General features: G+C 37.9%; 2 protein-coding genes across 3 annotated transcripts in view; both read left to right on the forward strand.

Annotated features, from left to right (window-relative positions):
* Positions 1–5,030, forward strand: part of iqsec1a (IQ motif and Sec7 domain ArfGEF 1a) — a 95,272-nt gene extending 90,242 nt beyond the window's left edge. Inside the window, 1 exon segment of the mRNA XM_048178478.1 lies at positions 4,321–5,030. Within this exon segment, the coding sequence (XP_048034435.1) occupies positions 4,321–4,334 (14 nt within the window). The 3' untranslated portion in view covers positions 4,335–5,030.
* Positions 5,031–13,842: 8,812 nt separating this feature from the next.
* On the forward strand, positions 13,843–25,511 carry gp9 (glycoprotein IX (platelet)). Of its 2 annotated transcripts, XM_048178475.1 has the most exons (4): positions 13,843–13,983; positions 16,975–17,367; positions 22,908–22,946; positions 24,405–25,511. In XM_048178475.1, coding segments are annotated over exons 1-4 (474 nt in total). In that variant the 5' UTR covers positions 13,843–13,942; the 3' UTR covers positions 24,406–25,511. The 2 variants fall into 2 exon arrangements, with proteins under 2 accessions (XP_048034432.1, XP_048034431.1); XM_048178474.1 differs by lacking the exons at positions 22,908–22,946; positions 24,405–25,511 and having other exon boundaries at positions 16,975–17,876.
* The last annotated feature ends 1,082 nt before the right edge of the window (positions 25,512–26,593 follow it).

The raw sequence follows: 26,593 nt of genomic DNA on the forward strand, positions 1-26,593 counted from the left end.
TTTTGAATAGGGGCAGCAACCACAGCTGCCCAAAAAGCTCTTACGTCATTCGCCTGCTAGGGAGGCTCACCCATCTGATGCCGTGAGCTGCAGGCTCCTCTCAGATGCTTAAAAAAAACAACAACAAAAAAATTCTCATTCAGCCAGGTGCCCAGTCATGCATTCTGCATAGGGACAGCAACTACAGCAGCCCAAAAAGGCCTCTCCCAGTAACAGATCCAAATTCTTGGTAAATGCTCATCAGATGTTTTCAAAAGTTTTATCAGGTCTAATCAGTTCCATATCAAAAAAGCCCATCAAACCAGTCATCAGCTAACCAGTCCATGTTTTGTGAAACTTCAAATCCACCATATCTGCCCTATTCAAACTCCAGCGTTCTCAGCATACCAAACTCAAATAATAACAGCATCTGTGGGCTCCCAGGTTCAAATGCTGTGGGGGCTCCCTGTTAGCGGGCTTCCTCAATTACATCCGCAAAGTGCCAGTTGAGCCCACCCATTCGGTTGCAGTGAGAGCTCTCCCATTTGTGCCACTGGGCGCCCCTCTTTGAGTTGCAGCATGGGCTCCCAATTCGGAGGCAGTGACGGGGTCAATTCGTTACAGTTTCACTCTGCCCCTTCTAATGCTGGTTGAGCCCTCTCGACTGAATGCAGTGGGTGCCCCCGTTCAAATGCAGGTGGGGCTTACCCGTCCAATGCCATGAGCACCCTAAGCTCCCATTGGATGCTGTGAGAGCCCTTCTGGTCAAACGGCCAGACCCAATCCCACAAAACTCCTACTCAAATAAGCATCCCATTTGGCTTCTAGCAAGGCTTACCAACCAATGCCATGAACAGCAAGCTCCTGTCAGATGCTGTGTGAGCCCTCCCGGTCAAGCGGTTAAAAGATTTGTGGACCCCCATTTGACCGCTGGTGGGGCCAACCCATCCGATGCCTTGAGTGGTTAGTTCCTGTCGGATGCTGTGTGAGCCCTCCCATTCAGGCAGTTAAAAGATTTGCATGCCCCGTTTGACCACTGTTGGGGCCGACCCGTCTGATACTGTGAGCAGCTAGTTCCCGTCCAGTGCTGCGGGCATTTAAAAAAAAAATCACGTGGAACTTGTTTGTTAGCCAATGGGGCTCATCTGTCTGATGCTGTGATCTACAGGCTCCTGTTGGATGTTGTGGGAGGCCTTCCGGTTGAAACGGCCATGCTTTCCACTTTCAGCATTGAACTCCCATCAGAAGCTGCGTGGGCCTTGCCGGTCAAGCGGTTAAAATGACGTGCACCTCATTTGTCAACCAGTAGGGCCCACCCGTCCAACTCTGTGAGCTATTCCCGTCAGATGCTGCGTGGGCTCTCCTGGTTGAGCGGCCATGCTCCTTCCCGCAAATGCCAGCCTGCCAATTTGCGGCAGACATTTTTTAGGGGTCTTCTAGTCAATCCTGTTGTCCTCTAGTCAATTGCTTTTTGTACTCTGGGTTTGGGCCAAATTCCAAGCCTAGAGGCCTCCCCTCAGACAGCATGCCAAATTTGCATACTTTAATTTCTATATCTGATGAGGAGGTATATATATAGCCAACCTACCTCTATCCTATGACAGTTTTCCAGCATCTTTCCACCACCCCAACTCCTCACTCTTAAATATTTCCTATCCCATCCAAAGATGGGGGGAGTACTTTGGGTTCAGGCCAAATTCTGAGCTTGGAGCCCTCCCCTTCGGCCAGCATACCAAATGTGCACACTTTTCTATATCTGATTATATGTTAGGTTAGGGCTGCACGATTAATCGCAATTAAACTGCACACGATTTGGCAAAGGCTGGTGATTATTTTATGCGCAGCTTGTCAGAGCTGTACAGCTCTGTGATCAGTAGTAAATGCTTCTTCATCTGAAAGCCAGAGGGCACTTTTGCACAGAAACTACAAATATGCCCTGCTGTAGAAGTAGATAACACACGTCATTCCAGGAAATCCCTATGGGAATTAGTGATGGGAAGTTCGGATCATTTTACCGACTCGGACTTTTGAGTCTCGTTCAGCAAAATGAACAAATCTTTTTTCGAGTCATTTCAGCAAAATTAAATGATTAAAATAAATAAAATAATTAAAATGTTACGTGTTACTTCCCCAACACATCTACTACTTACACAAATGTGATCACACTACAAACAATACAAAACTACAATGCTATGATACAGAAAAGATTAATTCATTCTTTACCTGGGTCTTCAGTTTATGATAAGCTCACCTCACCTCTTGTCTGACAAGTCTTCGGGTTTAAGTCATTCCTTAATCACGTGACAGACCCATACGCTAAACCAATGCAGTCTGAGCCGGAAAGAGAATTGATTAGTTCATTTCATGAGTCTTTCGTTCCTTAATCACGTGACAGACCCATACGCTATTTCTGACATTTCTGTCACTATGTTTTTGTTACTGTTTCTTGAGAATCTGTGGTGTTATTATTTTATAACTAAATAAAACCCTGTTATAAATAAAATATTGATTAATTTGTCTTTTTTACTGTCTATCTGTACATAAACACTAGGCTATATAATATATAATAATCCAAGCCTACAATACAAAGTATTTATAGCCTAGTTTGTTCATTTTTACTCCAATTTTGAGTTTGCTGGTATAATAATTGCTTTTCGTAGGCAGACTTGACATATTGGTCTAATATATGTATAAGAAGATTGCTCAAAAAGGACATAATGACATAAATTAAATGACATTGGTTTAGCGTATGGGTCTGTCACATGATTAAGGAACGACTCAAAAACCCGAAAGACTCATAAAATGAACTAATCAATTCTCTTTCCGGCTCAGACTGCATTGACTGAAACAGGTGAACTACTACTAGCAGTACAGAACCTATAGAATATTGCGCATGCGCGACTGAACGAATCATCCCCTGAGACGACTCATTTTTCCCAAGTCACATTAAGATTTGTTCAAAATGAACGAATCGTTCAAGAACAACACATCACTGATGGGAATCACACTATGGCTGTAGCTGAATAAACTGAAGATTGAAACACTTTGATTGATTAAACATGACTAATAAACACATGACTGCCTTATTTTGTGTAAGAAGCCACATCATCTCACAGAAGGATGCTCAACACTAAGCCAAATCGTTTAAGCACGATATCAATGTTCTTTTCCTAATCGTGCGATTAATCGTGCAGCCCTATGTAAGGGTGAACTCATGAAACAGAATATAAATCAAAACTGTGAAGGAAATGTCAAACCCATATAAAGGTACAGGACTGTGAAGCTTGTTGATGGACTAAATTTTCTCCATCTAGGTTTTGATCATCGTTCTGAATCTCATCCGGATAAAGTTTTTGACAAAAACATGATTTTCTCAGCTTTTAGTTCAAAATATTTTATGAAACTTACCCACATTCAAGTGTTGATAAAAACAGAAAGCATTAAGCTAGTTTGTTTGTTTGTTTGTTTGTTTGCATGTCCAGATATTCCTACAACAAAATATTCTAGGTGCCATGAAAGTTTTGTGAAAATGATGAAAATGCCGGTGCTGGCTGGCAAAATTTAAAAAAAAAATGCTGGCGGGGAAAGAGTTAAAACATGAATTCTTTGCAGTCTTGCTGTGTTTGAATTATCTGAATAGTGAAAGTATAAAAAGTATTAAAAAATTCCTTATATATAAATTGAAGTAATATGTATAGGTCCTACCTTAAGAGGTTTGTAAAGCAATGAGACATTGTGGAATTCCTACCATGAGATGAAATCTACCAAACAGAGATGCCACCCCTGCTGAAAAGAGGCAGTTTTGAGTCATTTCTTTTCAGTGATTTTGATTTGTGCCTTAAATTATTTGAAGTGGTTTTTCAGTCAGTAAAGCAGTACGGTAGAAAAAAAAGATTGGGAAAAAAAGACACCTCACAATTTAAATGATATAAAAAGCTGTAATGATAGAATGTCTTTAAACACTTTAAAGTTACATTTTATAAGAAAATGAATACCAACACTTTGAAGGAATTTTCTCCAATTTTATACACTCAGTTTCCTGTGAAATGTAAGCACGCATGGTAAGACGCTCATGGGAATCCTGGCCAGAGTTCCCAAAGTGTCAGCTGCTAACACAGCATTGAAGTGTCTGATCTAAAAGGTAACTTTTATTAATGCCTGTGGAGAAAATTAATATGAAAATACAGATCAGCAAACCAAAGCTTCTCTAAAAGGGGCAGTCACATCTGTATTCACTTCACTTCTTGTACTGTACATTTCCAGTTCAAAATGTAGTTGACTGTAAGCTGAATGGCTTTAAATGTTGTTGTTAATGTTTGGTCCACATCTCTTTCCTCGCAGGACTCCATCTTTAGTGGTCCTCCTCTGAGCCAGAGAGAACCTTCCTTCCGGGAGCATCTGTTTCCTGACAGACATGGCGCTCCAAACTCCTCCTCCTCCTCCACCCTCCTCGGGTCACTGTCTGGCAGCACTCGGGTCAAGCGCTCTGTCATGGGCTGCCCGCCACCTCTCCCTCCCCATCCCACCCTCATACTCCACACGCCACATCCGTTCAACCTGCACCACACCGCCCAGCCTCACGCACACCACTCACAGCAATGTCGCTTCCCCCAGAAGCCTCCGCACTATCACCCTCTAGCACGCGGCCAGCGTGGCCGCTATCTCTTCAGACAGCTTTCACAGTCCCTGCGCAGTAACCTTCAGCACACAGATCAGCACATGATCAGCAAACACTGCACCGTCAGCACGCTGGTCTGAGCTTAACTTTAAAAGGACACTCGATGAGCAAAACTCAGCCATACCAGCCAAACCCGAGCAGTGCGGAAGGAGTGACGCATGTGCAGAAACAACATCTGTCTTTCATACTTTTAGCATTCTGCCTACGGGTGAAGGACACAAGATTATAATTAAGCAATTATATTTTGCATAAAGAAAATAAAGGACCATTACGATCTATTGCATTGTGACCAGTGTTAGGTAAGATACTCTAAAAAAGTAATCAATTACTAGCTACTAATTACTACGGAAGAGGATTAGGGCCAAGCAATAATAAAAAAATAAAACCATCTCGAGATTAAAGTTGTTAAATTACGAGAAAAAACTCGTTAAATTTCGAGAAAAAAGTCGAAATAAAATGTTGAGAATAAACTCATTAAATTACGAGAAAAAAGTCGTTAAATTATGAGAACAAATTTGTAATTTAACGAATTTGTTCTTGTAATTTAACGACTTTTTTCTCATAATTTAATGACTTTATTCTCAACATTATATCTCAACTTTTTTCTCGGAATTTAACGACATTTTTCTCATAATTTAACGAATTTGTTCTCGTAATTTAACAACTTTTTTCTCATAATTTAATGACTTTATTCTCAACATTATATCTCGACTTTTTTCTCGAAATTTAACGACATTTTTCTCATAATTTAACGAATTTGTTCTCGTAATTTAACAACTTTTTTTCGTAATTTAATGACTTTATTCTCAACATTTTATCTCGACTTTTTTCTCGAAATTTAACGAGTTTTTTTCTCGTAATTTAACGAGTTTATTCTCAACATTTTATCTCGACTTTTTTCTTGAAATTTAACGAGTTTTTCTCGTAATTTAATGAGTTTATTCTCAACATTTTATCTCGACCTTTTTCTCGAAATTTAACACGTTTTTTCTCGTAATTTAACGAGTTTATTCTCAACATTTTATTTAGACTTTTTACTCGAAATTTAACAACTTTAATCTCGAGATGATTTTATTTTTTTATTATTGCTTGGCCCTAATCCTCTTCCGTAAATTACATCTTCCACAAATCCCATATCAATACAAGGACAGACATGAAACTGCTCTTTCAATTCCTTCAAATAAATAATATGAAATTGCATAAATTATTCTTGAAATTAAGTATTTAAAGGGAGAAAGTTACATTAAAAACATGAATTTTAACATTAAATGTTAAATTTTGCTGTTAAATCCACTATTGTTTTATAAAGAATTGTGCTATAGAGTATAATGCAATTACATCAGAAGGAACTATAATTAAATTACAGAAAAAATCAAGAGTAATCCCTTACTTTACATTTTCAGGGGAAAAGTAATTAATTTACAGTAATGCATTGAACCCAACACTGATTTTGACATTTTCATGACACGTTGCACATTTTTTATTATTATTATTATTTATTTATTTATTTTTGGTAACACTTCATTTCAATGGTCCACTTTAGATATTCTACTGACTAAACTTTGCAACTACATGCCAACTAACTCTCATTAGAGTACTAGTAGACTGGTAGGTTTAGGTTAGTAGAATAAGTTATGTAGTTATAAAGTTACTTATAGTCAATAGAGTAAATATTATCATGCTGTAGAAATTTTTCAATTCAAATAATACAATTATTCCACATTGCAGTAATATAATTATAATAGGATTCACAAAATGTTTCTTTTTTGAGAATTTAATAAGTGTGCAAACTTGTGCTTAGCATATCAATCTACAAATAATCTTAATGGTCCTAAAATCAGGCTTTGTTGCCTTTATGCAAAATATTTTCTTGCAAGGTGTTTTGCTGATCTCGATGGGTTTTGTTAGATTCACCCAGCAAAGATATAAACACAAACAATGAAATAGTAGGTTTGCCTGTATTCAAACATTGTGTTTTTGCGACTGATATTCATTCAGACTAGCAGAATGACAGAGTAGATGTTCTAATGCTGTATTTGTTGTAGATGACAGCTCTATATGTTGTCTAACAATCATAAATCAACGTGCCAATGACCATTGCACCCGTCAGCTGTGTGTTTGTGTGTAGTATAGTAGTACAGTAGTGCAACTCAAACCATTGTAAGCAAAAAGCGATGTTATAGAACACTGTAAAAAAATGTTTTCAGAATCTTTTTAAGAACAATATCTTGGTCAGTTTGAGTCAAAGTCATATGTAAAGGAGTATGCTAATAGAAACCTTCCATTGTGACCCGATATAAGCTGATTTTGAAGCACAAACGCAGTATGATGTGGCACTTTGAGCTGCTAGTACAGCGTCACATGATCTCACAGACTGACAGTAAGGGTTTTGAGGAGATGTTAAAATATGTTTGCATGCCTTTAACTGGAGCTAGATTTTTTAAAAGAACTTTTTTGGATTTTTTCCCCATATTTTTCTTTTCCTTTGGAGTTATGCACAGGACTTCTGAGGGCCAGTGACTGGATTATTTTTCTATCTATTAAAGATTGCTCTTGTTTCTTCATAAGTGCAATATGTTGGTCATGATGACTAAAGCATTACTTCAGCATAGTGGCGTGTAGATTCTCATCAAACGAGTGTTTTTCCATCGAATGCGACGTCAAAGTGATCGGCTAGGCTTTAACTGTGATATGTTATCGATGTTGTTCTTGGGTGTTTATTTATTATAGAAAATAAACCAGTGTTACCATGGCAATGAAGTGCAATCATGTAAAAAGTACTTTTGTTTTTTTACTTTAACCAGGAGATTGTTTCAGGTGAATATTCTGCTATATTATGCAAGCGTCTATATGTTTAGAGGAATGTATATCTATAGAAATGAACGTCTGGTCTGTGAAATGAAGCATTCTGGTCAGATATATAAGCTGAAAACTGAAGAACAATTTTTCATGTTTTATCAGTTTTGTAATCATGTTTTCATGACCCCAAACCAAAGCATTAGGTTTTCTTTCGAACATATCACATATATTGAGTGCAATATTCATTCTGGTGTACTAAAGTCAACATGAAACCAAAACTCACCCGGTTTACTTTCTAAAGATGTTCCTGGTCTTATTGTGTGCGATTCATTCAAAGAAAGAAAAAAGTAAAAAAACAGTTTTAATATCGAGTTTCACTCACAATTAAAGGATTAGTTCACTTTCAAATAAAATGTTCCTGATAATTTAACATACTCACGCCCATGTCAGCCAAGATGTCCAAGTCCTTCTTTCTTCAGTCAAAAAGAAATTAAGGTTTTTGATGAAAACATTCCAGGATTATTCTCCTTATAGTGGACTTCAATGGTCTCCAAACGGTTGAAGGTCAAAATTATAGTTTCAGTGCAGCTTCAAAGGGCTTTAAACGATACCAGACGAGGAATAAGGGTCTTATCTAGTGAAACAATTGGTCATTTTCGAAAAAAAAAAAATGCTTTATATAAACAAATGATCGCAAATGGATCGATTCTGCTTATGGAAAAAATGGAACTGGCGCTGCGTTCGTTCTGTAAGTTGAATAGGGAAGTCGTAGGACATACAGCGTAAGCTTTTTGAAGAATACGAAAGTGTGGTTTTGGCGGAACCACTTGGAAGGTGATTCATTTGTTTATATAAAGCATATACATTTACATTTTTTTTCAAAAATGACAGATCGTTTCGCTAGATAAGATCCTTATTCCTCGTCTGGAAGACCCTTTGAAGCTGCACTGAAACTGTAATTTTGACCTTCAACCGTTTGGAGGCCATTGAAGTCCACTATAAGGAGAATAATCCTGGAATGTTTTCATCAAAATCCTTCATTTCTTTTCCGACTGAAGAAAGAAAGACATGAACATCTTGGATGACATGGGGGTGAGTAAATTATCAGGAAAATTTTATTTGAAAGTGAACTAATCCTTTAAAGAAGTAAAATAGGTTTGTGAACGTCATTTCATGTTGACTTTAACAGGAAATTTAAGCTCTTGTATTTATAATATTACTTCAAACTAACACTTTCCAAAGATTTTTTTTTCTGCATAAAATGTTAATAACTTAATAATAATCTGATTGACAGGTGAGACCCCAACAATGTGCACTGAAGGTTCAAAAGCAAAACACAGCCTGAACTCTTTATTTCACTTTCTGATACTATTCTGCCCTTTTATGCGTTTCATCTCAGCATTATCTCATGTTTCAGTACTGTGTCGTGTGTAACTGCAGAGATCAATGCAGATCATGTGAACCACCGTTAGCCCATATAAAGAGGGCTTGTAAAGACACATTGGAGCAGTAATAATTAATATATTAGGGGACCACATTAGGAACTCATAGTGTATATAGTGTGTACAGTATTCTGTGTTCTCGTCTGTCTGTATGTCTCTCTCTCTCTCTCTCTCCTCACAGGCTGCTATATCACACTGTCCAAATCAACCACTCCCAGAAATGGCTCATAGAAACAGCCATTGTTTTATTTAGTTGTTGTAGAACAGAGAATGCTTGTAATTTGAGTTTTTTTTTTTTAAATGTATTGGTTATCTATGTCAGTGTACAGTCAATGTAAAACTCAAACTGTGACGACATTCAGAGCATAAAATAAAATGAATATATGATGTTGTGTCTTTATTTTCAAATGATTTATATAAAAATACCGTGGTTAAATAGCTCAGTTAAAAAAAAGGTTTTGTCTGTTGTGTGTTTCAGGGGTGTTTAGATAACACATTTCCTGAAGTTATTTAATAGATCTAAGTTTAAAGTCAGCATGAAACAGAAGCTGTGATAGTCTTTTCTGCCCTATTGTGCCGTATATCTGAGTGAAACACTTCTGGAACAAGAACAAATGTAGGATGGGGCTTGATTTTGTCGGTGGGGAATTGATTTTATTGTTGTGGTTTGCTATTGGTGGATGTCATGTGAGTGACAGGTTGCCCCGCCCTCGTCATCAGAGAAGAGATATCACTGCAAGTTATTTTGATTCAAAGATTATGAGGGATGTGAATTTAAAACAATAACGGATAAACAATTTATAATAAATACTGCAATATTCTATAAAAATTAAGAATTCATGGTGACTTTGCTTTCATATTAATATTGGGCTATTCAACTGTTCTGCATGACCTTTTTTTAAATTAGTTTTTAATCAAATTTCTTAGTAAAGAATGGCACAGTTAACACAGCACTGTACAAAAAGTGACTTAAAAACATGCTTAATAATTTAGTAACTTCTAAATGAACTGCTTGTTTTCAGAAATATGATCATCAGGGGTCAAATAAAATAGAAATAGCACTTTAAAGTTGCGTCTGCATGATGTGTAGACCTAAGCACCTTTTGTGTGTACGCTGTACAAGTCTGATATAGAGAGATGTTTTGCTAAACAAGAACAAAATGAGAGGGAACACTGGGTCTCATTCACTAATAATTGTGTGGATTATTTCACATTTGTATGCACAGGAGAACTCATTAAAAATCTATTAATTCACAACACATGTGAATTTGTTCTTAAACTTGCTCTAATGTTAGTGAATTTGGAGTATTCTAAATGAGAGGCTAGTCATTTGCATAAAACACAGCCAAAAATAAGGGCTTTCTACAACCTTTCCTCTGCACAGCGTTTCATTGCTCTCATGCAGACATGCTCTCGCCAGATCCTCCAGCAATGCCAACTGTGCCATTCTCGAAACCAAGTTCAAAGACAATAAACACCTTTTATACAAACCTCTCATTAGCCAGCTGAGCTAACATACACATAAATCTGCTGCTTTATTCAGCATAATATAATATAATATAATATATAGTCATGTTAAAATGAAATATAACTTCTTAACATGATTACAAAGCCACACAGAGAAAGTGCTTTTTGCATACGTGTGGTTTCAGTTGTTTCTTCTTTTTTTCTTTTCTTTTTTTTTTTTTTGCAAATTTAGAATAAATTTTAGTATGACAGTTTTTGGTGAATCATGATGTTCATGAAAACGTTCGTACACAGATTTGTGCATGTTTAGTGAAAGAGACTCATTGCTTGTGTGACATTAATGTTCTGTTTTGTTCTTTGTTTTTAGATTCCTTGCTTGTATTTAGTTCCTAGTCATTAGTTTCTATGGTTACTCATTGGTTTGATAATAAGTCACACCTGTTCCTTGTTTTACCCCTCAATATTTATAGCCCTGTATTTCAGGGCCTTAAGTTGTTTGTTCTTGATGTTTTTATGCGGATGGTTTGGTTCCTGTGTTTCTTGTTCTCCTGTGCCCCATTGTATTGTTATATCTAGTGTTTTGTTTTTGTTAACTAAGGCACAGCTAAGAAGGAACCTCAAATCTTCTGCTTTGTGCAACCATGACATCTTGCAGAGATGAAGAGAAGCAGCATTTACTGTGAACGCAGTGCTCTGAAAACATTTGATAATTGAGATTATATATGTACCTGGGCTTGATTCCACAAAGGAAAGGAGAGATAAGGATATTAGCAGTAGTTTTATTTTAGCAAAACACCAAAACAAATTTGATATAACCATACGCTGGGACACTGGAGAACCAAACAAAAAGGACTAAAGATTGAAACACAAGGCTATAATTACACATACAAACATTGAGGGGTAAAACCAGGAACAGGGGATATTAATTAATAAAAAAATGAGTAACCTTGGGAACAAATTACTTGAAACTGGGGGCCATTTACACAACACCATATTCAACATAAAGGTGCCCTAGAACGTTCTTTCACAAGATGTAATATAAGTCTAAGGTGTCCCCTGAATGTGTCTGCGAAGTTTCAGCTCAAAATACCCCACAGATTTTTTTTACTTCATTTTTTTAACTGCCTATTTTGGGGCATCATTAAATATGCACCAATTCAGCGCACGGCCCCTTTAAATCTCGCGCTCCCTGCCCCCTGAGCTCTCGACTATAATACAGTGCATTTACATATAACCCTCAAATGGATCTTCACAAAATGTTCGTCATGCATGCTGCATGCATGCTTCGGATCATGTGAGTATAGTATTTATTTGGATGTTTACGATTTGATCTCGTGAATCACTTTGAGGCTATGCTCCGTGGCTAATGGGCTAATGCTACACTGTTGACGAGATTTCTAAAGAATCGAAGTTGCGTTTATGAATTAGTACAGTCTGCAAGTGATGTAAAAATGAAAATAGTGACCATCTCTCAGTCTCCTGTGAGTCAACAGTAATAAATTATGGTAACTTATTTAACCACATTTGACAGTACATTAGCAAGATGCTAACGAAATTATGGTTAGAAAGACTTAATTGTACAAAGTGTTCACCATGAAAATGAATAAGAGTTTTCATGTAATCATGGATCATGTCAGTTATTATCGCTCCATCTAAGCACATTTTTCGCTAATTGTTCTTGCTTACTTACCTAGTCTGATGATTCAGCTGTGCAGCTCCAGACGTTAATGACTGGCTTGTCTAATGCCTTGAACATGAGCTGGCATAATGCAAATATTGGGGGCGTACATATTAATGATCCCGACTATTACGTAACAGTAAACGGTGTTATGTTGAGATTCGCCATTCACACGACAATGGCTCATTGTTAGTTGTGTTGGTTAATACATTAATGTTAATAAATGCAGAACTTATTGTAACAGGTTTCAAAGTTACCATTTTTGAAAATTTATACCGTTTTGTCATTCTCCGTGTAAACTGGAAACACGTGAATTTGTGAGAACGGAGTTCAGTTCATGCGCATGTGTACAAATGTTTTGTCTATAGGCGCGTCATGTTTCTTTACAAAGTGACATCGCCATCTACTGAGCCTGGCAGCAGATCATACAGCGTTTTTAGTTGTTTTCATGGATCCATGTGAACAACATTTTGACAGTGGTGTTGTCTGTACACGAAAAACTCAAAGGAAAAACTTTTACAGTGCTTGAGTATTGTTGTCTTTTACTGCATATGATAATTCATACTCAGAAAGTAGAACTGAATGACATTCATTACAAGATGATTAGTTAAAACATTTCAAATACACCTTCAGAATATTTTTTCTAGTCATGTATTTCACCACTGAGGATTTCTTAAAAATAGTAAAAATCTTGTCTCGTCTTGTGAACTCAATCTCGAGTCTCGTCTCGTCTTGTGAGATACCTGTAATAAGATACCTAATAAGAACTGCACTTATACAGCATTTATTAATCTTTGTTAATGTTAATTTCAACATTTACTAATACATTATTAAAATCTTGTTAACATTAGTTAAAGGTGGTATAGAGGATGTTTTCGTCGACTGAGTTTTTGAAATGAGCGTTTGAAATTATACACATTTTACGACTAGCTAAAACATTCTGACTGTGCTCAACATACAGCGATAGTTTCCTGCTCCTGAAGCAGATTTATATACTTTCACATGGAATTTGAAAACCGACTGTAATCGCAGACTGAACGCAACTGGCTCTGACTAGACGCGTTTGAGCGCGATCAGTCATAAGTATCAATTTACATTCATAATCGGCCTTACAATCGTTAAGCTGCGCACACACTTAGTGGATTCATTATGTCGGACTCACCTCATAATCTGCAGTTGTTACTCCTGTCTCCTGACAAAAACATTGCATGCGGCGCATGTAGTGTGGAAAGTTACTAGAGCGCACAGCCGCGCGTCTCTCACAAGGAACGTCATGGCAGTGATTGACAAGCCAGAGGGCCAATCGTTTAAGCGATGATCGCGTAAACGATTGGCTGATGTTTTTAAGGCCCTACCTCGTGCACAGATGATGTATATTAATAATATTCCTTTCAGTGCGCCTAATAAATAGTCTTTTATCACTTAGTAAACACAGTTTCAAGTAATATTGCAAAAATGTATAAAACAAAACATCCTCTTTACCACCTTTAATAACATGAAAAAATAGTGTTGTAGTGTATAACTGTTATTAAATATAAGCAATAATGAGTATGAAATGTAATGAGAGTCACTTTTGCTTTGGTGGCATGTACCCAACTGCAGGCTAAACTTTTCTCATTGATGATCATATACTTTTTAGCAAGTTATTCAGTTTTGAATATTTATGAACTCATCTTAAGTACAGATATAAACACGCAGGGAATTTCTAATGTGCTCCTGGCAGATAGTCTTATCCCCTGCTCACACACCCCTGTGATGATCACATGACCCACCACGCTCCTACAGCTCTCATTGGTCAACAGAAACTATAAGAAAAACATTTCCAGTGGTTTACGGTTTACAGCACCAGTAATACCTATTTTAAAGAACTGTGGATGTTCCTCTCCACCTACAGGCAGGATGATTATTAGACACCCCCAGATGTTGTCATATGCTAAAATGTAAGTCTTACATCCAATACACACACACACACACACACACACACACACACACACACACACACACATCTGCCTTTTTACACTTTTTTAAGTGTGACTTAAGTATCCAAATAAGGTACATTTAATTGTTATAGCTATGAGTGTTGAATCTGGCATTTCTGCTTAAAGGAGTTATATTTAGATTTAACCAAATTGTCCTTGTGCTTTATTTTTGAACTCCAATTGAAGATCAATACAAGTTAAGCTCTATGAAAAACATTAGTGACAAACAACATCAAAATTGTGTTTACAGTTTTAAAATGTTAAGAGAACTATAGTGCTGATTTGAGTTCTTCCAAACATTTTTCTTTCAAGTCCATTTTTGGTTCATATTAGTTGTGCATATCATGATAAAGTTACAGTAATTACTGTTTTTCATGGTTATAACTGGAGTTGTGTACATAGCCTACAGTACTGCATAAACTTGTTTTGTTTCCTACAATGGACTGTAGATAAATATCCAATGCTATCTCATGACCAATTCTTACGTATTTTACGAGGTGGCTAATTCGTATGAATTCATACGACCTCACTCTTACGAATTTGTATGATTTGTCTAAACCCAAGTGATGGGTAGGTTTAGGGGTGGGGTTTGGGGTAGGTCATTCGTATGAATTCATACGAATTTGTCAATTCATAAAATACGTACGATTTAGCAAAAAACATATGAATTCGTACAAGTGAGGTCATATGAATTTGTACGAATTAGACACCTCATAAAATACGTACGAATTGCTGTGAGATCGGGTTAAAATATCCACCTCATGTAGCTCAGTCTAATCCACTACAGTGTGAGAATCTGCTGTAAATGATTCAGTGCGAGAGTGAACTGACCGAATGGATCAAACTGAATCAGCCGATCAACTATTTCAGAACTTTTTGCAAACCTATTTCACTGATAAGATCAAAAGAGTTTAATTCAGAAATTTGGCATCGCTCATGATTTCTGAAACAATATCACAGAGAATGAATCTCAGGTCGGTAAACAGTAATCTCCATTGTCAGTTTCCATACAGTTTTTAGTAAAATGGGTGTACACTGCAAAAAATGCTGTCCTTACTTAGAGTTTTTGTCAGGCATGAAAACGGGTCAGGGGTGAAAAAGGTGAGTAGGATATATTACCCCCTCTAGGGGGGTTCGGGGGCATGGTTCCCCGGAAGAAAAATGTAAATATTCCATATTTTAAAGCATCAATCTGATGCATTTTGAGATGCTTTTTTTGCCAACCTGGGGAGAGCTGGAGAAACTTAACTTCAGCCATGAGTCAAAAATTATTATGGCCTCCTTACTAAGTATTATGAAGGGGGATCGAGCGTGAATCTTTATTGGTGTCGATTATTTTCAGTCTCTTTTTAATGATAGGCTTTATGAATCTGTCAATCATCCCCACTTGCTATTTGGGGGAAGAACCTAGCGCTATGATTGGTCAAACTCTTCTTTTTTTGCTATTGCTTGATTTGAGGACTGCGCGTGCACAGAGGCGTCACCAGGTTTTTGTGTAGTTTAGAGTGACAAATCGTACCAGTGTACTTTGAAGTCAAAATGCGTATCCGCTACGCAAATTGCGTACAGGTTGGCAGGTCTGCTTATTGATAGAACGGTGGACCACTTTACCTTCTGCCTTATCAGTCCCCTCACCTCAAAATCTACCTCCTCAAAAATGGTAGCGTTAGCTAATAATTTTCCAACGGAGCTTTAGCTAGCTGGCTAATGTTGCGTTCTCTCCTGCTGTGTTCAATGACTCAATTCAACCGGTACGCAATTCACTGAATCACAGTTCGCAGTTCACTGAATCTCGCACTCCCTTCTTGCACGCGCACCTGTTCGCAGTTCACTGAATCTCATGCTCCTTTCTGGCACGCGCACCTGTTCACAGTTCACTGAATATGAATACCCCCCCCTCAAAAAAAATGTTCTCATCGAATCTACACGATTCACGTAGGTCACCTATTTTGGTTTCAAAACGGCGAATTTCGCCGAAAGGTGAGGGATTTTCATGTATGCAAAATATCTTAAAGTTCTTAAATCAAGAAGCATTTTCTTGACAAGTAAAAATAAGTCAAAATTAAGCAAGTTTTTCCTTAAAACAAGCAAAATAATCTGCCAATGGGGTAAGTAAAATAATCTTATTTCAAACCAAAAATAATCTTGTTTTCAGTTTGGACTAAGATTATTTTGCTTACCCCATTGGCAGATTATTTTGCTTGTTTTAAGGAAAAACTCAATTAATTTTGACTTATTTTTCCTAAAAACAAGAAAATAATTTTTACTTGTCAAGAAAATGCTTCTTGATCTAAGAATTTTTAGATATTTGGACTGGAAACAAGACAAAAATTCAAAGTAAGAACAGCATTTTTTGCAATCTAGCGATGATCCTGCTGCTCAATTCCATTGTAAGTGCATTAATATACAAGACATTTTCATTTGTTTTTACACACTTAAGGTTAGGTTCAAAAATGATTTCCTTTCATATGCATCTCAACTGATTTCAGTAGAGTTTGAAGTTTGCATTTAGCTAAACTAACAGTGCAATTTATCAGCATAAAAATACACAATACTGGATTTTTTTATTACACTGAACATTTTTCATTGATTCTTCTAGGTAATTTATAATTAAAGTTACTCTCTCTCTCATATCCGTCATATTGGATTTAATTTACGCTGAGCTTGTCACTATGCATTCTGGGATTGTCTTATTAATATCAGTATTGTATGATTACTGACAGGCCTTTTTCTGACGTCAAGAGGATATTACCTCTTTTCTACAGCCAAGTGAATCAGATGTACCCAAAGACAAATTGAATGACATATATAGAAACTACTCAGACTTGTAGGATATTTATTGCACAATTAGTTGGAATAATGTTAATGAATTTTAAATATGTACGCACAGCTCTCTGCTTCTGAAGATAACTGTTCTAACTGTTGTCAAATCTATGTGGTTTCTTCACACAGGATGCTCTTATATCTTGTTTTGTGCTCAGTCTTTGCACGCGTCAGGTGCGTGACTGTACCGTCTAAAGGCGTGAGGATGAACTGCAGCTCACATGGCCTGAGATTCGTCCCTCAGCTTCACTCCAGAATCACCGAACTTCTGCTGCAGAACAACCTCCTGACCACCATAACTCCAGGCCATTTAGACATGCTCCACAATCTTCAGCTGGCCAATCTATCCGGGAACCCTTTCCACTGTGACTGCAGTATCCTGTACTTCAGACAATGGCTAAGGAGGAATAAAGCCATCTCTGTGATGCCAGTGTGTGCCAGTCCTTCAGAACTAGCCCAGAGGCCCATTGATGAGCTCACTGATGCCGATTTATCTTCCTGTGTCTCTGATGACTGCTCTGGGTGGGTTTATAATGCCATCTTATGCTTAATGCTGTGTATTCTCATCGGTTTGCTGCTGTGGTGCGTGCAACTAGCGAGAAACTCTACCTTTATTCTGGGAATCGATGAGAGACACACTGGGTTTGAGGCAGAATCTCTTCGATCACTCAAACCCAAACACAGAGTGAGGATGAGATGCAGTATTGGGTCACTGAGCCCAGGAGCTGATGACATTGACAAGCCTTTACTTAACATGGACATTCTCCCTCAGATACTGGACGTCCTACACAAGCAACACAACATCAAGATCAAAGTACCATGAAAAAACCGTACACTAATGCCTTCATTGCTTGTGTGTAGCGTAATTGTATGCATGTAATAACATGGACTGAAATATAAGAATGGCAAATCTTGCCAGTTACATTTATTTATACTTTTGCTCTGTAAGGTGGATTTTAGTCAGTGTACTGTGGTAAAAAATAAAATAAAAACAACCTCTATTGAAATAAACATTAATTGAAATAATTTAATTAATTGAAAAGTATTTATTTTTGATACTTGCCAAGACAACATTACTCATTTTAGTTTAGTTTAACTTGAAGTACTAAAATAAATAAAAGGGTAACACTTTATTTTAGGGTCTTTTAACTAGGTGCTTATTAGCATGTATATTACTAGAATATTGGCTGTTTATTAGTAATTATTAAGCACATAGGGAAAGGTCATAGTTAATAGTGAATACTTCCCTATTCTAAAGTGTTACCAATAAAACTATAACTGAAATAAAAATGAATAAAAAACATATATACATATTAGTGCTTTCAAAAGATTAATCGTGATTAATCGCATCCAAAATAAAAGTTTGTGTTTACATAAAATATGTGTGTGTACTGTGTATAATTATTTATGTATTAATACACACACATACATGTATATACTTAAGAAATATTTGGATATATATACTGTATTTATATAATTTATATTATATATAAATATTTTATATATAAATATAACAGATCTTTCTTAAATATATACATGAATGTGTGTATTTATATATACATAATAATTATACACAGTACACACACATATATTATGTAACATGAACTTTAATTTTGGATGCAATTAACTGCGATTAATCTTTTGACAGCACTAATACATATTTTATTATTAAAAACAAATAAAAAGACAACACAACAAAATTACTAAAATTAAACCAAAGACTATAGATATAGAAAGACGGTTCACTCGTATTAGTTATGAATGGGAGAAACTTTCAACGCGCAATATGGCAGATTACGTCCCACCTTCTAAGTTAAAGAGCCAATCGCTGATTGATAAAGTCATTGCGTCACTGCAGCTGCCCTTAGAAGCTCTGGTTCCCATAGAAACCCGAGAGTCGTGCTTAGGACTGCACATACACACTGACTCGTCTAGCCTAAAAAAAATGTTTTATGCAATTTGAGCATAAGAAACAACATTTATGGGAAAGTTCATGTCATATATAATTGCTGATTTGAAATATGTTATTTAATTGTGAGTTTGTCGAGCAGTTTTTGAGATTTCAGGATTCTGCTATTCAAATAGATATTGGTCTTGGATGCCCGAAATAGCACAATAAAACAATACAAACATACTCCTCCATTTTCAGTTTCTTTTAAATGGTCATTATCTCCCCAACAACAAACAGAATCAATTGTTAGAAACATCTTGGTTACTCATGTAACCCTGGTTAAGGGAACGAGGAGCTGTATCATGAGCATGCTGGCAGGTTATGATGACGTGTTGTGTCACCAACACCATAAGATGGCATCTGCATCATCACATCTTCAGATTTTCTTGTCTGAAGGAAGATGCGCAGGCATTCCTAGAGTATGGCAATGAGACACAGCATCTCATTCCCTACTAAGGGAACCAGGGTTACATTGCCTTTTGTAGGAAACTCAATGCTGTGTCATGAGCTGACACTATGGGGAACTGCATACCCACTATGCCATTACTGCAAAATGCCTGCCCAACAAAACTGTAAAAAGCAACGCTTGCACAAGTTTTGAAAGCAAATCAAATAAGTAAGCCTAAAAGGACCTTAGAACCTGGGGTCAAATCCATGTCCAAGCTATGAAGCCTGATAAATGTGTGTGGTGAAGGCCCAGCCTTCCACAGCACAAACATCTTGCAAAGACATGCACTGGCAAGCGCCTTAGACAAGGCAACACTTCAGGTAGAGTGGGTCTTAACTTTTAGGGGTGAAGGCAACCCATGCATCCCATAGGCTAGAGCAGGGATGGACAAACTCGGTCCAGAAGGGCCACTGTCCTGAAGAGCTAAGCTCCAACCCTAATCAAACACACCTGAACTAGCTAATCAAGGTCTTCAGGGTTACTAGAAGGCTACGGGCAAGTGAGGTTTATCAGGGTTGGAGCTAAACTTTGCAGGACAGTGGAGTTTGCCCATCCCTGGGCTACTCCAGGACAGTAATTAACAAGATTTACGCCACTTCATAGCCTGAACTGGACACAATAAGTTAAGGCATTTTTGGTCCGGCAACTGGAACAGATTAGAGAAGGTGGCTTGAAGCATGACCAACTGAGAGGTAAAAGATGGAACCTTCAGAACATAATCTGGCCTAGGGTGCAATAATACTTTGACTAGTCCAGGGGCAAAGTCTAACCAGAATGAGGAAACTGAAAGGGCCTGCAAATCTCCTACTTAAACCACATAAAGGGTCAGAAGTTTCTCAGATGCTGACTCTAAGGGTTCAAATGGAATGCCAAATAACCCTCAGGACTATAGAAAGGTCCCAAGAAGGAACTCTCTGTGGGCAGATAGACCTGTCTGGCTCCATGTAAGAAGCAAGATATTAGGTAATGCCTCCCTAATGACATTCCATCAATCAACATGTGTCCTGTGGCAATAGTTGCTGTATACACCTTAAGCGTCACAGGGGCCAGCATTGCTGAAAGCTGCTCTTAAAGAATTTCCAGCAACAGGCCAACTAGGCAGTGGACTGGATCCAAATCACACCACGCTGCTAAGAGCCGGCATTTCAGAGTGTACAATCTCCTTGTAGAGGGAGCTTTAGCATTCAAGATGGTCTCAACAACCTCGGTTGAGAGACTGGCATCTAAGAGTTGGTCCCACTCAGGAGCTAACCCCACAGTTTCCATATCTCAGGTCATGGGTGCTGTATTGAGCCCAACACCTGAGACAGAAGGTCACTCCTGTTGGGAATCTCCCAAAGAGAGCCCTCCTAGAGCTACTAGTCCAAGAACCATATTTGGGCTGACCAAAATGGAGCTGCAAGCAACAGGTGCACTCCATCCCCAGCCAGCAATGACATGTGGGGCCCAGATGAGGGCTTCATGGGCGGCAAATATGGCAAGCCCATGGTGGGTTTTAAGTGGGATCTGTAATGGTCTTATGTGGGTCTTAACCGGGCAATTTGTGTCAGACCCATTTGGGCCCCACCTGCCTAAAGGGGTTTAAAGTGGGCTTGCACCAGGATTCAACCATGAATGCCCATATGGGCTTAAAGTGGGCTCTGTAAGGATCTTATGTTGGTCCTAACTGGGCAATTCATAATTAATGGTAATTCATAATTAAATTCATAATTGGGTAAGCCCAACCATTCATTTAAGGAAACAATCTAAGAAAAATTAAAAACGAAGAATGAATGTAAGTACAAGATAAATACAAGACACTTGATGCTTTGAACTGCAAGAAATATATTAAATTGAACAACAAAAATTATCTTTAATAATAATTCATAATAATATATTCCAATATCCAAAGATCGTGACACATCCCTAATCTGTGATGGTCTGTTTAAAGGAGTCATATGTAAGATTGTGGCCAGAACTGATACTACAATCATGTTTAATTGAGCAATATCAGGGTTTTTCCTTGGCCAAAAAAGGAGAGTGGCGGTAACCCCTCGCGGAGCACGCGGCATGGTGCGATCATAGCTACGACGGTGGGGGGTGCTTGCGTAACTGTAAGATCCAGAAATAGCATGGGTCGCACAGAATAAGAAAAACCAGCACACCCGACAGACAGCGCTTGAAGTATTTATTTTTGGATTTCCTCATCGTGAGGCGGTGGCGGCAATAAATAACGTGGTGGCGGCCGCCACCGAAATCTCTATGGAGGAAAAACCCTTCATGTAAGAAATTGATAAAAATGGGCAAAATGGGTTAAATAAAATATCCACCCAAATTCTGAATACTTTAGAGCCCTCCTCTCCCTGATTGGGAACTTTCATCAAATATCAAATGTAATATCAGTTGTGGGCTGCACCTCTGCTTTTGAAATGAGAATATCCTGGTTAAACTACTGTGATATAAGTCATAAGCATTTGAAATTAACATAATTTGTCAACGTCTTGTAACATATCAGGAGCATTTAAAGGAAACTTTAAGGTCGATGTATGGAAACTTACACCATATTTATGAACAACAGGGTACACCTCCTCCTGTCTGGCTGGCTCCTGTCTGGTTGGCTCCTGTCTTCTGGCTGGCAAGACCTTAATGAAATTAGACAAAAATTGAGCAAATCAGTGTTCAACAGGAGCTTTCAATAAAAAGATAAGTAACCATTTAACATCAAATAACCAGCTTACATGACACTAAGTGTGTGTGTGTGCGTGTGTCTGTGTGCATGTGTATGCGTGCAGAGCACACAGGGACATTAGTGTGTGCAAGCGTCCACGATAAGCAAGGCTCACGTGTCACTCAGCAATATGCATATTATTCAAATGCGTATATTCAAACCCATGCCCACTTGGCCCATAAAATTTCTATGCAGGACCCATATGTGCATTCCCAGTTCAAACCCATGTCCACTTGGCCCATAAATATGCCATTCAAGACCCATATATGTGTTCCCAGATCAAACCCATGCCCACTTGGCCCATAAATATGTCATGCAAGACCCATATATGTGTTCCCAGTTCAAACCCATGCCCACTTGGCCCATAAAAATTCTATGCAGGACCCATATGTGCATTCCCAGTTCAAACCCATGCCCACTTGGCCCATAAATATGCCGTGCAAGACCCATATATGTGTTCCCAGATCAAACCCATGCCCACTTGGCCCATGCCTGTCCCTTATGGGGCCCATGTAATCAGCTCATATGGGCTTCCTATGTGGGACTCATACTACAAAACCTACATGGGACCCGCTGATTTCACCCAGCCAAAGCCCATGCCCACACAGTACCCATGGAACCCGTAGTTAACCCATCTGGGCCCCACGTGTCATTGCTGGCTGGGTCCTGCCAGATTAAAACATGATCTAATCCAATTTAAGAATCCTTTTTTTAACAACCAATTTTCAAGATTTGATCCAATCTGATAGCTGAAATTTGATCAGATTATTTTTTGAACAACTCTCAGTACGTAAACCTGGGCCTGGTCCCTTTAGGCTATGTTCACACTGTCAGTGAAAATCTGGATTATTTTTGTATTTGATTGGAATCTGATGTAAAATTATTGACATCCACAATGTGTATCTCAACTGTTCAGATCTGATTTGTGTCCCCCATGTCGCTCTTTTCTTTTCCAGAATATCTGCATTGGTTTCTATGGCAATGATGTTGTGTTGGTAGGTATATGTCAAAAACAACAACATGGAGGGGTTTACAACATAGATGTCTTACTTGTTCTGTTGTAGTTAAAAGGGGATGATGTTACTTTTGTGAGTTCTCAGTTTAAAGATCAGAAAGAAAAAAGGGGGAAAAAAGAGGAAATTCTTTAAATGTCAGTTTGTTAATTTTACATCAGCTCATTTATTTACTTGCCTTTTTTCACAGTAATACTTTAATGTTTTAAGGCTTTAGAGATTAAAGTGTTTTTTACATTTTAAAGAGGTAGAAAAGCTTAAGACAAAGCTAATAAAGTATGTTCACTTTAGATCTTTAATTTAAGGAAAATAATGTTTGTTTTATTGCTGATTTGACTGCATTTAATAATGTTTCATAGGGACCCTGCAAGTGTTTAATTCCAGAAAACTAGGTTGCTTATTTTCTCTCATAGATTTTTTATGTTTTCTTAGATGTTCTCTCATGTTTGACACATGAAACATAAGAGAACATCTAAGAAAACATAAAAAATAAGAGCAAAAAATAAGCAAATTAGTTTTCTGGAATTAAACATTTGCAGGGCCTCTCTCAAACATAAGTTTCTTTTGCAAATGAGCACATTAAAGCACATTAATTTCACCTTCAGGAATAAAAAAGAAATATAAATGGGGCCCAGTTCTCACCCACTGCGATCCCACAAAAACCCCATAGAGGGGCCATTTGTGGGTCCAGTGTTATCACCCTTCTGGGCCCCATAAGGATTCTGTATGTGGCCCACATTGGCCCCATTTATTAGAACCCATATGTCGGCCCCTATAATTGAATGCACAAATGGGCCCCACTTAGAGCCCACTTATGGACCACATCATGTGCCCCTATGGGCTAACATACATGGGGACCCTACAGGAATAAAAAATAAATATAAATGGGGCCCAGTTCCTCACCCACTGTGGTCCCACAAAAACCCCATAGAGGGGCCATTTGTGGGTCCAGTGTTATCACCCTTTTGGGCCCCATAAGGGTTCTGTATGTGGCCCACATTGGCCCCATTTATTAGAACCCATATGTGGGGACCCTATAAGTGAATGCACAAATGGGCCCCACTTAGAGCCCACTATGGACCCATCATGTGCCCTATGGGACTAACACACATGGGGCCTGTGTGGAGCCAATGGACAAAATTCTATGGGCCCCACTTGGGTTGCCCAGGCAGGGCCCAAGTGACAGCCCATCAAAAACCCACATGGGGCCGACATGGACACGTTGGCTGGGATATAACATCCAAGATATATGTAGATATTACTCCAACATGTCAGAATAAAAAAAAAAAAAAAATTAAAAATCAGAATCACTGAGTTGGAAAAAAGATCACCCCCTTTTGTCAGTATTTAGTTGAGCCACCTTTTGCTTTAATTACAGCCTTTAGTCTGTTGGGATATATCGCTACTAACTTTGCAATATTTGCCTACTCTTCTTTGCAGAACTGCTCAAGTTCAGTTCAATTTGATGGTGACCATTTGTGGACTGCAGTCTTCAAGTCATTCCACAGTCCTTTTCAGTGGGGTTTAAGTCTGGGCTCTGACTAGGCCATGCAAGGACATTTACATTTTTCTCCTTCAACCACTGTGTGGTTAGTTTTTGATGTGTGCTTTGAGTCATTGTCATGTTGGAAGGTAAACCTTCTTCTCACTGACAACTTTCTGGCAGAGGGCAGCAGATTTTCCTCATCCTATTTGCCCTATCCATTTTTCCTTCTATCCTGACACGTGCTCCAGCCCCTTGCCTGCATAGAAACACCTCCATAACAGGATATTACCACCTATGTTTTACTGTAGGAATGGCATTATTTGGATGGTGAGCTATATTGGATTTCTGCCAGACATATCGTTTGGTGTTGAGGCCAAATAATTCAATTTTAGTCTCATCTGACCATCACACCTTTTTTCCTGTGGCCTCAGAATCTTCAAGTCGTGACTGCATGTGGCCTTTCCTTGAGGAGTGGCTTTTTTCTTGCAACCTTCCACATACAAACACATTTATGGAGAATTTGTGATATTTTTGTCACATGCACACAATGACCACTCTGTCATAAATTCCTGCAACTGCTTCAGAGTTGCTGTAGGCCTCTTGGTAGCCTCTTTGACCAGTTTCCTCCTGGCTCTTTCATCCAAGTTTGGAGCAACGTCCTGATTCAGGGAGGGTCTGTGTTATACCAAATACCATTCCACTTCTCAATAATAGACTTCACTGTGCTTCTAGGCATTGATAAAGCCTTTGAAATGTTTAGTTTTTTAAAAGGGTGCTCAATTCACAAAAATATATGACTTGTGCTTGACAATTATTTAATTGAAGATGAAGCTTTTATTTTTTAGATTTTTCTTAAAACTTTTGACACAATCAAACACAATTTTGTGTTTCGTGCTTTAGAATGATTTGGATTAGGAGAAAACTTGATTAATCTAGTCAAATTAATTGTATATGGACAGCTAGTTCTATTAGCACAGGGTACATCTCCAAGATTTTCAATTGATAAAGGAATCAAACAAGGTTGCCCCATCTCTCTTTATTGCTCTCCGTTCTTATATATATATATATATATATATATATATATATATATATAAATCTAATTTAGAAAAATTGACAGTGTTTGGCAAACATCTGCCAGTATTGACTAATGACACCACCATATTCATGAAAAACAATAACCAAGTTCCAAAAATTCTCCAAACTATAGAGCTTTTCTCTAGGGCAGGGGTGCCCAATCCTGTTCCTGGAGATCTACCTACCTGCAAAGTTTAGCTCCAACCCTGATAAAACACACCTGAATCAGTTAATTAAGATCTCCAGGAGCACTTGAATAATTACAGACAAGTGTGTTGAGCAAGGCTGGAGCTAAACTTTGCAGGTAGGTAGATCTCCAGAACAGGATTGGACACCCCTGCTCTAGGGCATCTTAAAATTAAATCTTAAAACATGTGAATACCGGTTCATCACTCCCCTGTCTACTTTTTACAATAATCCCGTTAAAGATACGGTTAAATACCTAGCTATACACATTACAAAGAATAATACTTCACTTATTCATCTCAACATTTGGAATAATCTAAATGTCATTTGAATTTGTGGTCTCAGAGACATTTTTGTATTATTGGCCGAATTTTTCTTACAAAATGTAATGCATTTTAGACTCATCTCCACCATTGCTTACTCAAATCTCATTTCCTGAGAATGCAAGTAAAAGCTATAAATCAGGCCAACTTTAATTTTATCTGGAAAAGAACACAAAAAGAACAATAAAGAACAATAAATTAGAAAAGGAATTTTGGTCAAAGAGTATGAAGGAGGACTCAAAGCCATCATACGGAATGTATTAATGGTACTATATTTAATTGAATTGGCTTTTTTGGCCTCATATTCCCAGCCAAATTTGTATGAAATTAGGAGGCATCAATTTCCTCCTTAGATGTGATTATGACCTTAAAAACTCCCTAAGTAATCAACAGGTTTTACTTTATTGGAAAATGATCCATAAGTACAATTTCAGTCCCCATAACGTCCCTTTGTGGAATTGTAGATGTGTGGTATTTAGGCATAAATCTTTATTCTACAAAAACTGCTGGGAGAAAGGAATATGGTCGGTGATGCACATATTAGATAACACCAGACATAT

Source organism: Megalobrama amblycephala, linkage group LG24, assembly GCF_018812025.1.
Source record: "Megalobrama amblycephala isolate DHTTF-2021 linkage group LG24, ASM1881202v1, whole genome shotgun sequence".
In the NCBI taxonomy this organism is placed as follows: domain Eukaryota; kingdom Metazoa; phylum Chordata; class Actinopteri; order Cypriniformes; family Xenocyprididae; genus Megalobrama; species Megalobrama amblycephala.